We start from the raw sequence: 14,520 nt of genomic DNA on the forward strand, positions 1-14,520 counted from the left end.
ATCATGATACGCAGTTGTGCGAAGATAAGAGGAAAATTAAAAAGAATGATAAACGTTTGAACGAAAAATACGGCATATATAAATAGTATAAGATTAAAATTTTGAAAATTCACAGCAAAATTCTATGGATAATGGATTTTATGTGCTCACTTCCTCCAATTTCCTCGTTCCTGGAAAATTGTACACATACATCGTACTTCCTTCATCCAATTCTTCCAATTTTCACACAATTCCATACATTGAAAAACCGATAATAGAGAATTTACATATAATTTAGTATTACTTATTTATTTAAAGATTAACATAGAAAAACAAGAATCAAATTAATTCTGTCCAATTGTCTTCTTCGTTCCTCGTCTCGACAGGAAAGATAAATTGATATCGCGTTGCTTCGCGATAATTGGAACTCGCTTTTCAGTAGTTGAAAAAAAAAAAAAAAAAAAGGAAAAAGGAAATTTCGCACAGCATATTATTATTATCTAATCTAAATTTGAAAAATGGGGAAAAAACGTTCCAATCGGCCGACAGGGCAAGTCAAAGTTCGAATTTTTTTTTTTTTTTTTTTTTTCTTTTTTTCTTTTCTCGAGAGTATTAAGCGATTTTCCGAGTAACGCGTAGGCACCTCAGAGGCAGATTACTCATTCAAGGTTTAACGAGGAAGCCATCGCCCATATTGCAGCCTAGCAAGTGTAATCGATGATTCACTTCCCCTCCCCCCCCCCTTTCCCCCTCCCGATTTGTGCACAGCCTATATCGCGTTACGTAAATATACCATATAAGCAACGAGAGTCGTGATCGTTTTCGCGAATTCTCCACTACTCCCTTACGACCATGATGCGATTTCGATTCTAACCTCGACGAGGGGGGGGGGGAGGGGGAAGAAGGGTAGTAAGCGAGCTTCTTATTTTCCTTTCTGCCGAATCGGTCGATCGAAATATGGAAAGGAAGATGGAAAGGAGGAGGAGGAAACTTTCGAGGTGAATTTGTGTAAATTTCGAATTTCGGGCGGAAATTTCTCGTTTTGCGTTTTTAAAAGAAAAGGGGATTACTTGTAACCATCCATGATTGTATTTTTGTCCTTTCTCACGAGACGGATCGAAATATTGAAATTTGTTTTGTACGGCGAATAAATAATGGAATTGTCATTGGTCGTTTTATATTGGGAAAAAAAAAAAAAGGAAGGAAAAAGTTCGTTATTGCTTGTAACGTTGTTGTGTCTTGATGCTAAAAAAAAAGAAACAAATTGCAATTAATCGTATGGAAGAAAAAAGCGAAATATCATCTCGTTTAAAATATTCCTCGCTATTATCCACGATCCAATATAACATTTTCATCGATTGTTCTGATTTATTTATCGTATTGTACGATTAGATTGTTTCATACCTTCGAAAGAAAAGAATCTTCCAAACGCGTGTGCAAAAATAAATCCTGTTCGAAACGACTCATTTCTAACTCATCTCGTTATTTTATTAAAATAAATATCCCCTCGTGCTTAATCCGTTCAGGGAGCTCTAAAAAAAAAAAAAAAAAAAGAATCCTTTTTTATTAATCCTCGTTAAACCGCGGCAAGAAAGAAGGAAAAACTATTTATTCACAATTTGTAACCAATGCATTTCCGAAGATGGAGCTCCCCTTCCTCTTATCTTTTCTTTTTTTTCTTTTTTTTTTTTTCCAAACTTTAAATTAAAATTGCAAATGGCAATAATAATAATAATAATAATTAAACCTCATTATCATGGATGTAAGTAAAAGCGTCCGCTTTATGCGTGGCCCGCGGCAACAAGTTTCGTAAGAAAGGAGGAAATGGCGCGAAATATTTTTCCAACAGAAAAATCTCTTTCCTCCTTCTCCTCCTCCCCCCGCCCCCCGAACGGAAACGAGTCGACGCGTGTGCGGGGGAGGGGAGGCGGCGAAGGGGAGGAGGAGGAGGAGGGTATGGCCACGGTGGGAAAATGACCGTGCCATACTCGAGAATTGCTTTGATATGAAGTAATGCGCACCGCAAAACACGCAAGACGTTATTACGTAATGTTTCAAGAGGTGTGTTGGTGACCGGGTATTGGTGGTATTATATTTATTAACGAGCGATCGTGGTTAACAGTTTCCTCTCTTGGAGGAGAGAGAGAGAGAGAGAGAGGGAGAGGGAGGGAGAGGGAAAAAATGAAACTATCAATAGTTCCCTTTTATCTAGATTTATTTATTTGTCAAGTTTTATTTTCATTTTGTCGAACGATTGTTCGTATTAATTAGATTATTTTCTTATCATTTTTTTTTTTTTTTGATATTATAACGATTGGATATTTAGATACATTTTTTTACTTAAGATGGAATTTTGGACCGATACCTCCGGATCTGGTGTCTTGGGTCTAATTTTAGTTTGAATTTTTTCGACGGGCGATCGTTTAACAATTTTTTCCGAGAGGAATTTTTAAAACTAATTGTAAAGATTGGAAATTAATGTGTCGTCTGTGAAAAGATGAATGGGAGGTTTTTCCATTATTCATTAATTTACCGTAATTCGATGATAAAAAAAAATGACGAAGCAAGTAGAAAACATTTTGAAAATGATGATGGCTCATACATATATAAACATCTCGGCATGTTTCTCGGTACTGCCATGAAATCACTTCTAAATTTTTCTTTCGAAATCTTTTGCTATTTTTTTTTTTTTTTCTTATGTAAGAAAGATTATTCGTGTCTGGAAAAAAAAATGGACAATAGACAATTTGTATAAAACTCGAAGAAATTTGTGCCCCTTTATTCGTTCTTTATTTTATTTAAAAAAGAACCTGCAATTTTAAATTCGATCGAAAGTTAATAAGTTAAAAAAAATTAAAAATATTCCACGCGAGGATATTTCATTTTATTTCGTGGATAAATAAAATTGGATAAATTCTAACGCGGAATAGACGAGAGGTTAACGTGTGCGACAAGTATGACAGGCATATTTATGATTACGTTTAGGAGCACGGGTGTGTCTGCCGCGAGTTTCTTGAGAAGGGAGGTCAGTAGTTTAGCACGTCTGTGCAACAAAGGCGAGCCACACACGGTAGTAAACTACTGCCTAGTTCCTGCTTTCTCTCCTCTGCACTTGGTCGTTAATGAAACGGGTCTTGAAAAGTGGCCGACGACGAGATTGATCTCGTTGACGAAAAAGTCAGTTTAACGAGAAAATTCGTCCCAGAATGAGGAATCGTTCGTTTCTCAAATTATGTAATCAGTCAACGTATCGTAATTACGGAAGAACTGAAATAACATTAATTACTCGGGCTATTAGTAACAACGAGAAGGTTATCGGGAGAACAATTTCCTCGAAGAAGAAGAAGAAGAAGAAGAAGAATTTTGATATTGAAATATAAATATAAAATTCTTTCCTTTTTCCTCTTACAAGTCTAATTTTGGAGAAGGTATATTACGCTATATCCTGTTCTTTATTTAACTTAAAAAAAAAAAAGCTTCGTTCTTGTAAGTACAATTTTATGATTTTTAAACGACAAATAATAATGATGCAAGGAATCGAGTTATATTGAAAATCAATTGAATCAATTTATAAAAAGAACGACATTTAGATACGCGATTCCAGGAAAGTTGTTGAATTAAAAATACAAGATTGTTTGAAGAAAAACGCATCGTGAAATACCGATTTACGATAAATACGATAAAACGATTTTATATGAACTTGGAATTTCCCGTATAAATTTATACTACTACTACTACTAGATTTTAACATTTATATTTAAATGCAAAAATCTGTAAAAATTCTGAAATACGATTTAAAATTCAAATTCTAAATATATAAATATTAAGATAATCTTTATTATTAAAATGTCATTAAATGTTACCATAAATCGATTCATAATACCAGTAAAAAGCATATCTGAATCAAGTGACGACATTGCTATATTAGTATACGGTTAATATTATCCGTATATCGTTACATCAACCTCGCAGACCGTAACAATTGATGCATATATATATACCATTATTAAAACTCTAATTTAAGACTAATCAAACGTTCAATTCATCTCAAGTTCGTCCACCCATTGACTCACGATGACCACGTTCATCGCCAGCGCCACTGGTGCAGATCAGAGAATCGATTATCGATTCGCGTCTCGAAGGATTTACCAACCGAGCCGATTTCAGTTAGAATGCATATTAACGCATTGTGCGTCACGGTCAAATCGAATGGGTGAAAGAACTGCGACAATCGTGTCGCAATACTCGCCATGTGCCTCGTAGACGATGATATAACGTCGTGTCGCCTCTTATCATCTATGCATGCACGAAAACACGCGCGATATCGTGTTTTTGTTCTCCTCCTCGCGTGTCTGTGTTCTCTCTCGTACGATCGGCGTGAACTATTCGTTACGCATGCACTCTGCATCATGGTCGGTCAACCTAGCTTAACCTTCTATTACGTATGACACGTATACACGCTTGCGCGCGCATGTAAGAAACGAAACACGGATACGACATGTACTCGTATTGCGACCGATACATATTTTGTGGTTATGTAGACGGCGTGCAGATGTGCTTAGTGATATAACAAGGTTTCGCGTACGCTTGTACGTGTATATTTGTAGTGAATTGTATATATATATATATATATATATATATATATATATATATATAGTGTGTGTGTGTATAAATATATATATTATTATCTACATGTTATCTTGCCATTGGTATTATTATTATATGGCAATGTATCACCGATAAATTTGCATTTTTTTTGTCTCATGTGTCAGATGATTAATATAGCGTGTATGTGGCTGTGTATATGTCAACAAGTTTATGTAGATTTTATATTAATCATTATATATTCAATGCTTCACAATGAATATTAGCTACAAAAGACAATCATTGTAATAAATTTTGCGTCTCGATTTTCTCGAAGAAAAGAAAATAACGTTTCGATTTGAAAACAGTTTTACGAAAATTATTAAGATTTGTTTATCATTCAACGCGATATGATATTATTCAGTTTCGTCCGAAACTTAATTAAGATGTAAATTTATTAATTAATTATTACTTAAGATTGTTTTATCATCGTATAATACGCTATTCAAGCCATTATACACAGTGTAACGCAATTGCAATCTCGTTTTTAATCGTTTAGATTAGATCAATTGCATCGACTGGCATTCGAGTTACAATGAGGCATGCGAAAATCAATATAAATCGATAACTGAAAATCGATTTACCCGATACGATAAACGACTATGTAATCGATTTCGCGTATATTTTTTAAATGCGTATACATTTCTTTTTTTTTTATTAATTTATAATTCGTACGAAAATACGTTTTATGTGTTTCGCTTAATGGCAAATATGAATTAATTTCAAACGATTTTCAACGTTCGAGATATGCCGAGAAATGCTGTTCGTACAAAATGCTGCATATTCGTGAAAAATGAGATGTCTGGTGGTGGGGTTGGATCGCGTTAAACCCGCGAACTCGCAAATGAAAATGATGAAAAGTATGAATTATGGTTGATTATTGACGCTTGAAAACATATCGGTTCAATTAACGAACGTATTTGTTCTTATGTAACGATACATTGTTTGCTTTTGCATTTAACGAGGTATAATATACAATCGAATGAATATGAAACGCGTTGAAATTTCGTTTACGTCTTATCAATTACATTATCCCGCTACTGATAGTCAACTAATCGATGCATTTACGTGTCCTACTTACGGATCTATCGTAGACGCCTATTTGCAGAGTTGATGGAAATTTACATGCAAAACTAATCAAATCGAGCTATTGCAATGTATATATATATATATATATGTATATGTATATGTATATATCGAACACAACTTCATTAAAATTGAAAAGAAAAAAAATTATTTTTTAAATCAGTCAAATTTGTACACAAGTTATTATTGACGTTTGCAAATGATCGCGCTCGATGATTATTTCACTCGAGAACGGTATAAAAATCGCTGATTACCACGCGTATAAAGTGTTACCATCACATAGCATTTTCACACGTGATAATACACAGATTCCGGATAAAAAGGACACACTTAAACAGACGGACACTCACCTTTAATCTATTAGCGTACGATCATTATGACATCTGCACTTCATAATTGATGTTGACACTTGATTTTCCGAATAAAAAAATCAGTTGCGGAAAAACGAAGTTTAGAACACGCGCAAGCACTATACGCGAACAGCGAACACTAACGTAGTCTCGCAGATTGCCGCCTGGCCGGCAGAGCGCGAGAATTTCGGAATGCTTTAAAAAATTGTGCTCCTTGAGATGGCGACACCTTCTAACAGAAATCAAAATCTCGAATTGGATAAATCGCGAATCGATATATTGCTCGAAAGGAATCGAAAGTGGGATTAGTATCGTTTCTCTCACTAGAGCGCGCTAGAAATATTTTAAATTTGAGCCAATCATATTGTCCGATTTCGATTCAGTTGATTGATTATTAGTTTAAATTCGAACTTCGTGATGGAATAAAGACGTATTGATTGCGTGCTCGACTTTTTTTACAAATACGGAAAATATGTCAAATTATTGTGAAAATTTCGATTGAATTGTGTTAGAAATCATATTGGGAAAGTTTTAGAAATAAAATTCAACGTAATTATGTATAATTATTAATATGTAATACAATTTAAGTGATTAAGTGTGACATCGTTTTTTGTGAAGTATTTATACATGTTTTAAATTAGACAATAGCGAATGTGATCAAGTTTAAAAGATCAAGATAAACTAACAAACAAACAAAAAATGCTTCTAGAAAGAAAGAAGAAAGAAAATCTTGTAACTACTAATTCTAATAATTTTGAGGTATGTGTAATTCTTTAAATTTTCTTACATTATTGAATAGAATTTAAAAATCAAATCAAAATAATATATATTTTAGTCATTTTTTTATTACAATCTTACATCATTAACATACTCCATTTATGTACATCAAAATTTGTCAATTTTAGTCATTTTTTTTATTACGATCTTACAACATTAATATACTCCATTTATGTATATCAAAATTTGTATTTATAAAATTTACAATTAACTTATTTATTTTATGCTTGTAATACGGGTCTTTCGTGTTTACCTTCTAAGCTATCATTAACAGCTGAATATCCAGTACCACCCTAAAAACAATTCAATTTTATTATTATATTATTCTATTCTCGTTACATCTTACTGTTATTCTTAAAAATTATACCCTCTGAAGTGGTATAATATCTGCTTCTGTTAATTTTGTGCTATCTAATGGATTAATCCAATCCTTCTTTATAATTTTTTCTACGCATTCCATTGTAATCACGTCACCACTAGAAAAATCAAAATTTAATTATTAATTCATTTAATAATTAAATTATATAAAAAATAATGAACTAATAATTATTAGAGAATGAAAAAAATTGTACGTTGTTTTTATAACTGCACATGGTACACTGTTACTTAAAATATCATGCGTAATTGGACACATGTATCTTGCTTGTTTAACAATAAGAGATTTCTTGTCATCTGGATCTTTTACTTCAGTAAATTTCACAGAAATTAAATCCTTTATTTTCAATGGTTTTCCACTAACAGGGCAATAGATTGTTTTATCTGGTTTCTGTACCATAGTTTCTTTTGCTTCTGGTGTTTTAGATGGAATCCAAAAACTTGGAAGCATCTTATCTTTACCATTGCTCATATTAGAAACTGAAGAAGTAGGTTCTTTGGTTACGGTTTGACTTCTAGAGACAATATTTTTCTCTCCTTTCAAAAAATTTTGCAATTTCTGTAATTCTTCGTTAGCACTTTTTTCATTAGATTGTTCCTAAAAATTGTTGTAAAAATTAATTATAAGATATTAGAGAAAATTTTCTTCCATATTTTATTTACTTCTTCTTGTTGTTTTTGTTTTTCATACTCTTTCAATTTTCTTGCATACTCTTTCTTTTTGGTTAAAACATATTCCAATATTGCTTCTTTGTCAAATAAGTAGCCATCTTTCCTGTAATAATATAATAAATTTGAAATATAATTCGAGAATAATGAGTACTAATATGACAATTAATACAAAATATACAAACGTAATCACAGGGTTTCTACAAGGTTGTAACGTCAAACAACAACAATCGAAATCTTTAACGGAATCTTTTCCTACTCTTTGCGTATTTGTACCATAACCCGAAGCTGCTGCATCTTTCTTTTTTTCATGATATGTATAAACAGCTCCAGCTGTGCAATTTCTCGCGTGTCGCGTCATATTTTTTTTTTTATTTTATTAAATGTAAATAAGGTTTAACACGTATCCATTCCGTGTTTATGAGTTTGTGAAGTGAAACAATAAACTGAAATTTGATTGGAGGGGGAAAACGTTGTTTGGCAATACAATACGATGATACAACGCCATCTATCTATTATTTCTTAGAATTAGTACATTGTACTATCGGATAGATGGCGATGTTAAATTTTTTCCAACAACCCCATTTTAATCTAATTTTATTATTATCCTTGATACTTTTATTTTCAATGTTGTATGAATATATATTTAATAATATGAATTGGAATACATACAATTAAACATAGTATGTTTACTTTTTTATTTGTTTATTTCATAAAATATAGTTTTTATATAAAAAACAATTACAAAATTTTCTTACTATTTTATAAATGAAATGAATTATTATTCGATACAATTATTTATTTGCATAAAAATAAATAATTTTATACACATTTATTTACAAACAGTATAATACTATGTACATTGTATTTATAATTTGAATAAAATATATATACATTCGGTTTGATGTATATCGATAAATGAAAAGAAATTATCTTTTTTTGTCATCGCTATCACTCTCTGATAAATTATCCTTTCTATGTTTCTTTTGTTTTTTATGTTTTGATTGTTTCCTTTTCTTCTTTTTATGTTTATGTTTCCTTTCTTCATCACTAGAAAGTTCTGTTTCTGATTCACTTTCACTTGGTGTTAATCTTTTACGTTTCTTAGATTTTTTTTTATCTTTCTTTTCTTTGTGTTTCTTCTTAGCTTCCTGTAGCTTCTTTTTCAATTCTTTTTCACGTAATTCAGTCAAAGGGGTCACATAATTTTCATCGCTATCAGAACTAGTACTGCTAACATCCAAAACAATCTCTTTGTTTGGATCAACTTTAATAAAGTTGCGACATTGGTATGTAAGATGTCCAGCATATCCACATTTCTTACATGCTGGACGTACATGTTCTTTGTTTTGAGGTATTAATCTAGAAAGAAATTCTGGATCCATGCCTAAAAGAATAAATATACAAATTTATTAATATTGGTTTTATAGAATTTTAGGAAACATATATATAAATATACATTTCTTTAAGTAAAACAACTTGAAAAAGAACTATAATAATATAAATATGTATAAAAAGAAAGAAAAAAATATTAACTTAATATTTAAATGCAATACTAACCTAAGTAATAGGTAACCTCTTATGTACAACTATTATGCACAATTAAAAGTTTTCAGTCTTATTTATTATTATTTTTTTTTAATAACGATATATAAAACTGTGTAATTATGTAATAGTCATGTCATGACTTGTTACACAGTAAATAAATAAAATTAAATATCAGTTATCGATATTATACAAACAATTCGAACTAGTATTCGAACGCCATATTTATGAACGCCATATTGGTACACGTCATCTATAAATCGCTTTGTCTAACATTAAATATTGGCGGGATATTCAAATACGATAATTTCTTCTATTTTTAGCAATATTAATTTAATGTTGCTTCCTTTAGTTACAATAATAAAAATAGATTTAATAAGATGTAAATATATATTAATAAGATGTGTATATATATATATATACATAAATAATTTCTAAAATAAATTTATAAATTGTAGATCATTAAATTCAAGCAATACTTACAAAATCAATATAAATATATTTCTGTTTCTATACTTTTATTTCTAACGTTACAACTATATTAATATATAAATGTTTAGAGAATAGAAAGTATAAATAAAAAAGGATAAAAATCTTTATTATCTACAAATAGCGTAAGATTGAATCGATATATTTAAAAAGAAATCTTTTTATTACAACATTATAAAATCTACATTTACATAGTTCATAATAAAGTACATTCATGAAATGAAGCCACGATTTTTTTTTCTTTTTAATTTTTAATAGTGTCCGGAGTTGGCGTCTAAGTTGACGCTTGCAAAAAAATACATCAATGCGAAATACATTCAATACAAAATAAACGTATTTATATCGTGTATATTAACATACTATTCTAACTAAAAAAAAATCTGCATTGCTTTGATTATATAATTATATAAATTAAACGAGACTCATAACATTCATCTACTCGACTAAACTAACACAATACACCGATCCTTTCTACGCTACATTTTTTTTTTTCTTTTTGTTTATCAATCTAATTAATTCTTTTTCTTAATCGATGATTAAATAATTTGGTATGCTTCGTCATGCATACGATATAATGGACATTTATTTAAATACAACATCGATTTCATTTCTTTTTCTTTTTTTCTTTTGATTAATTTTAGTTTACTTATTAATTATTTCATGCTACACATAGTTCTCAGAGTTTGATCATCGAACGTAAACGAAACCACGTGATTACAATCTAGGGAAATTCACAATCTTGAATTTTAAAATAAAAAATTACTACCTATTCTGCATATTAATTCATGCACATAATTATTCGTGGATGTAAACATAAATTACTTGTGAAAATTAAACATTCACAAATAATTTATTTTCATCAGCAAAATAAACAAAATATCAACTTATTTTGTGCAACGATACGGTTAATCATGAGTAATTAAAATCATAGTCTGTCACGTGATTTATTTACTTCCGCTAACTCTTAACTCGAACAATGTATAGAATATCATTACACGAGTACGTGAAACGAAATTTGATCTATACGGAATATAGATATAGATTTCGTTTCTAACATTTCGATCAAGATTAATATAATACACGAAGAAAACGAGAAATTTTATTGTGAGTTTATGGTCCTCAGAGTTTCAGACACAGTGGTTTTTCGACAATCTCGTTCGAAAAGTCATGAACTTACCCAAACAGTCATTGCCCATTAGAAATAATTGCAATTTGTTAAGATTTTATTATAACCTTATCGAATTAAAGGGATGTTCTCTTTTATTTGTCAATACTTGTATTATTGATAATACAATAAATATTCTAACGTAGTTACGATAAGTTTCAACCATATCAAATTGCAATCTTCGTCTTTTTTTCGCATCGACTATCCGAGTATCGCGAAATAATTAGTTTCATAAATTTTTCTTCGAGATGTCAAGTACTTATTATTTATAGTTAGAAATGTTATAAATTCACATATAAATGCACTATGTGCAATATATGCAAATAATTCGAAATATTCGCGACATAATTATTGTAATAGCTCGCAATAACGAAAAATTATTAAACAAGATTATAATCGTAGAAATACATGATGTGTATAACGTCGATATGCCGTAGTATCTTGATAAAAATTTTATATTCAATGCTATTATTCTTAAATAATTTTTGGATCGTTATATATTAGAAACTTAATTTTTTTTTTTTTTTTTAAACGAAACTTGTGATAACGAATGAGTTATTCAAGCAATTGAATATTTATAATGCTTATGTTCGCATAATTAAATCTTTGAAAATGCAAAACACGTAGGAATACGTCTATTTCTCTATAATAAATAAGTAATAAAAAATAATATTACGAGTTCAAAATTAACGATTCTATAAATAATTAACTATTCGTTCATGCACTACATGAGTATCCAAAATTTCAAAGGAATTATATTTTTCGAAAATAGAAGCAGCAACAATCAAAATATTACTTTCATATGAAAAACAAAAAAATTTTTCAACCTAGTAATTGGAAAACGTTGCAAATATTATCTTTGTTCTCTACAACATCGGTATACTGCTTCTTATTTCATTAACTATACTATACTCTACTTTTCATCTACTACTAATCTACGCAAAAGACAATAGTTGTTGATTTCAAACGTAATTAACAGATTTTACACTCGATGGTATATATTATGTATATCACGTAGCACCATTCATATAATCATATGAATCGCAGTGGCATTTACTATATTATATACCACTCATTTTTGGGGGATAGTTCAAAGAATAGGATAATTTTTGCTTGGTAGAAAATCCTTTGCGTTTATTTGTACTAATCTTTCCGCTGATCTCAGAAATAAACTGTGTTTTGTTAACAATTACGAAAGTAATTTTTAATTAATCCGAAATAAATATCCTTTGCTCAGTAGAGCAGCATATTCGAGTTCATTGTACATTTGTTCGGGAGAATTCGGACGGAATCGGAAAAATTCGGGTAAGATCGGACTCTATACTTTCCAGATCTTGTACGATTCTACCCGAATTCTTTCGATTCGTGTCGAGGTTAGGATCCTTACGTGATATTATCTATATAATTCAAATTTATTCAAATGTTACGTTTGATATCATTTTCATTGGGAAAATTTCAGCAATTCGAATAAAGTAATATTATTTTTATATTTTTTCATATTACTTATTATATAATATTCATGTAGTAGTAATAGTAACTGAGAACTATTGTCTCCAATTCTTTATAAGCGAGTCAATGAATGTATTATTAAATAGAAAAGAGAAACAAAATTATGGAATTTCACGTGTAACAAATTCGAATATATTTTTCTTTTCTTTTAACGATAAAATCATCCTGCAAATCGCACGTATTGTATAACATTTGTACAAGTTACTTTTGCGTGGATTACATTCTCGATAATATATAAGTTGTTTTATTACAAAATAAGAAGTTGCTTCTCTAAAAGTATATCTTTGGACGGACACTGCATAAACTGTAGGTGCGTTTCAGACGAAAATGCAATTATACTCAGAAGAACGTAGAATATATCGAAGATATGCTCACAATTTTTTTTTTTTTTTTACGACAAGCGATATGAATACGCATGCAGTGCCTGTCGTTTCTTTTTTTTTTCTTCTTCTCTCTCGTTTTAAATGCGCTTTAACGTGTTTTATAATATTCAATGTTAACGACTGATGTTTAGCCGTGCCGTGCGTTTACTTGCATTCTCGCATACAATTCATACGCGTAAAAAGACCACATGTATACACATCGTATAGTAGTATGGTTAATATGGTGTCCTTAATTTTCTTTTATATTAAATAACGTTATTAAATGCAAAGAAACGTGTATAAATAAAGGGAAATTAATCAACATAGTAGTTAATAATAGTATAAGAAATAGAGAAATGTTTTGTTGTAACAAAATTATATTAATATCATTAGATATTCGAGATTGGAACAAAGTTGAATAACTTGTCGAATTGAGGTAAGAGATTACAAGACTGGCTCGTATCTTGTGTTTGCTTAAAGTAATGAAATATATTATAATTCATCGTTTCAGGCGAGATATATCTTATATGTATTATATATATATATATTAACGAATTCGTTAAAGAGTTGGAATTTTTTCCTTCGATACAAAGTGACATAAGTTTTCACGACCGTTACACGTTTTTTAATCGAAAATTTACTTTTCTCGGTTCAACTCCATCCGATATTATAAAGTTAAATACGTATTCTATCCCCGAAACAAACCTATTCATCGATGTATATTTGTACCGATTATTATGCCTCCTATTTTTTTTTTCTTTTTTCAATTCTAAAAACAATTCTCCAAATTCGCTTCTTTCCTCAGTCGTTTCCTTTTTCGTTATTTAACGTTTCCAAAAAAATTTCCAAATGAATGTGATTCATAGCCTTTCTTTTTCCCTTCATATCGAGAAAAGAAAAGAAAAACAGAGAGAAAAGTATGAAAATAAGGTTAAGAAGCACAGTAACCGGTAGAAATATCCTGTTATTAGACGAAATTCCTTTTATCTCGCGGTGGCAATTTTTTCAATGTATCCTTTTTTACGAAGTTTGTACGAGGAGGAAGTGGTAAAACGAGACGACGAGGACGACGACGGACCAGCATCGAAGCCCCGGGTCGTTGCAACGGTCGCGGAATACAAAAAAAAAAAAAAGGGTGTATAATAAAAAAAGTAGGCGGGGAGGGGGAAAGTAGTTACAACAAACTTTTTCCTGGTCCCATTTCTCAAACGTGTTATCATCATCGGCTATTCCTTATTCCACCTCCCCCCTCCTTTCGATATTCTCGACATCCGATTTAGATGGCGGACGCTTCCGATGAAGTTGCCGTAGCCGACGTTTTGTACTCGAATCCGATCCGATTTTTCACAAGTTTCGGCGAAAACTTTCCGTCGCCGTTTCAACGTCAGTTTCCAATTTTGCATAGAATCTCTGTGTATCGGAATTTTCCGCCATGCCCTCCCACGAAACGCATTCCATTTCCTTCGAATTGTCAAGCTTTCTTCGATCTTCCCGGTCGATTTTAATTTTTATCATTTCTCGGGATATTCGTTCGTTTGAATTTTCCATTTCGAGAGGAGAGAATTTTTCC

General features: G+C 30.8%; 3 protein-coding genes and 1 long non-coding RNA gene across 9 annotated transcripts in view; 1 reads left to right on the forward strand and 3 right to left on the reverse strand.

Moving 5' to 3' along the window:
• cyc (basic helix-loop-helix ARNT-like protein cyc) overlaps positions 1 to 6,219 on the reverse strand; it is a 55,888-nt gene extending 49,669 nt beyond the window's left edge. For 4 of the 6 annotated variants that reach the window (XM_086913673.1, XM_086913677.1, XM_086913674.1 and 1 more), the window contains exon 1: positions 6,060 to 6,219. The gene's annotated coding sequence lies outside the window, so the exon portion shown is untranslated. Of the gene's footprint in view, positions 1 to 1,049; positions 1,225 to 1,383; positions 1,507 to 6,059 lie in introns of those variants that run through there. The other 2 variants (XM_086913671.1, XM_003691023.4) reach the window with 2 other exon arrangements.
• A 57-nt stretch (positions 6,220 to 6,276) lies between these two features.
• The window catches only part of LOC105737375 (uncharacterized), a 94,285-nt gene continuing 86,041 nt past the window's right edge, over positions 6,277 to 14,520 (forward strand). Inside the window, exon 1 of the long non-coding RNA XR_015293905.1 lies at positions 6,277 to 6,818. This is a non-coding gene — a long non-coding RNA (uncharacterized LOC105737375). The remainder of the gene's footprint in view (positions 6,819 to 14,520) is intronic.
• Positions 6,885 to 8,389, reverse strand: LOC100866368 (nitric oxide synthase-interacting protein homolog). Its single transcript, XM_003691038.4, has 5 exons — positions 8,066 to 8,389; positions 7,875 to 7,986; positions 7,409 to 7,809; positions 7,204 to 7,312; positions 6,885 to 7,129 (listed from the first exon to the last, which is right to left on the reverse strand). The coding sequence occupies exons 1-5, from the start codon at positions 8,239 to 8,241 to the stop codon at positions 7,058 to 7,060; spliced, it is 870 nt and encodes a 289-aa protein (XP_003691086.1). The 5' UTR covers positions 8,242 to 8,389; the 3' UTR covers positions 6,885 to 7,057.
• On the reverse strand, positions 8,569 to 9,668 carry LOC100866483 (uncharacterized). Its single transcript, XM_012495215.3, has 2 exons — positions 9,441 to 9,668; positions 8,569 to 9,267 (listed from the first exon to the last, which is right to left on the reverse strand). The coding sequence occupies exon 2, from the start codon at positions 9,263 to 9,265 to the stop codon at positions 8,810 to 8,812; it is 456 nt and encodes a 151-aa protein (XP_012350669.1). The 5' UTR covers positions 9,266 to 9,267; positions 9,441 to 9,668; the 3' UTR covers positions 8,569 to 8,809.

The sequence above is a fragment of the Apis florea genome, unplaced genomic scaffold (assembly GCF_048593485.1).
Source record: "Apis florea isolate Af1SG1 unplaced genomic scaffold, ASM4859348v1 contig_1914_pilon, whole genome shotgun sequence".
Taxonomy (NCBI): domain Eukaryota; kingdom Metazoa; phylum Arthropoda; class Insecta; order Hymenoptera; family Apidae; genus Apis; species Apis florea.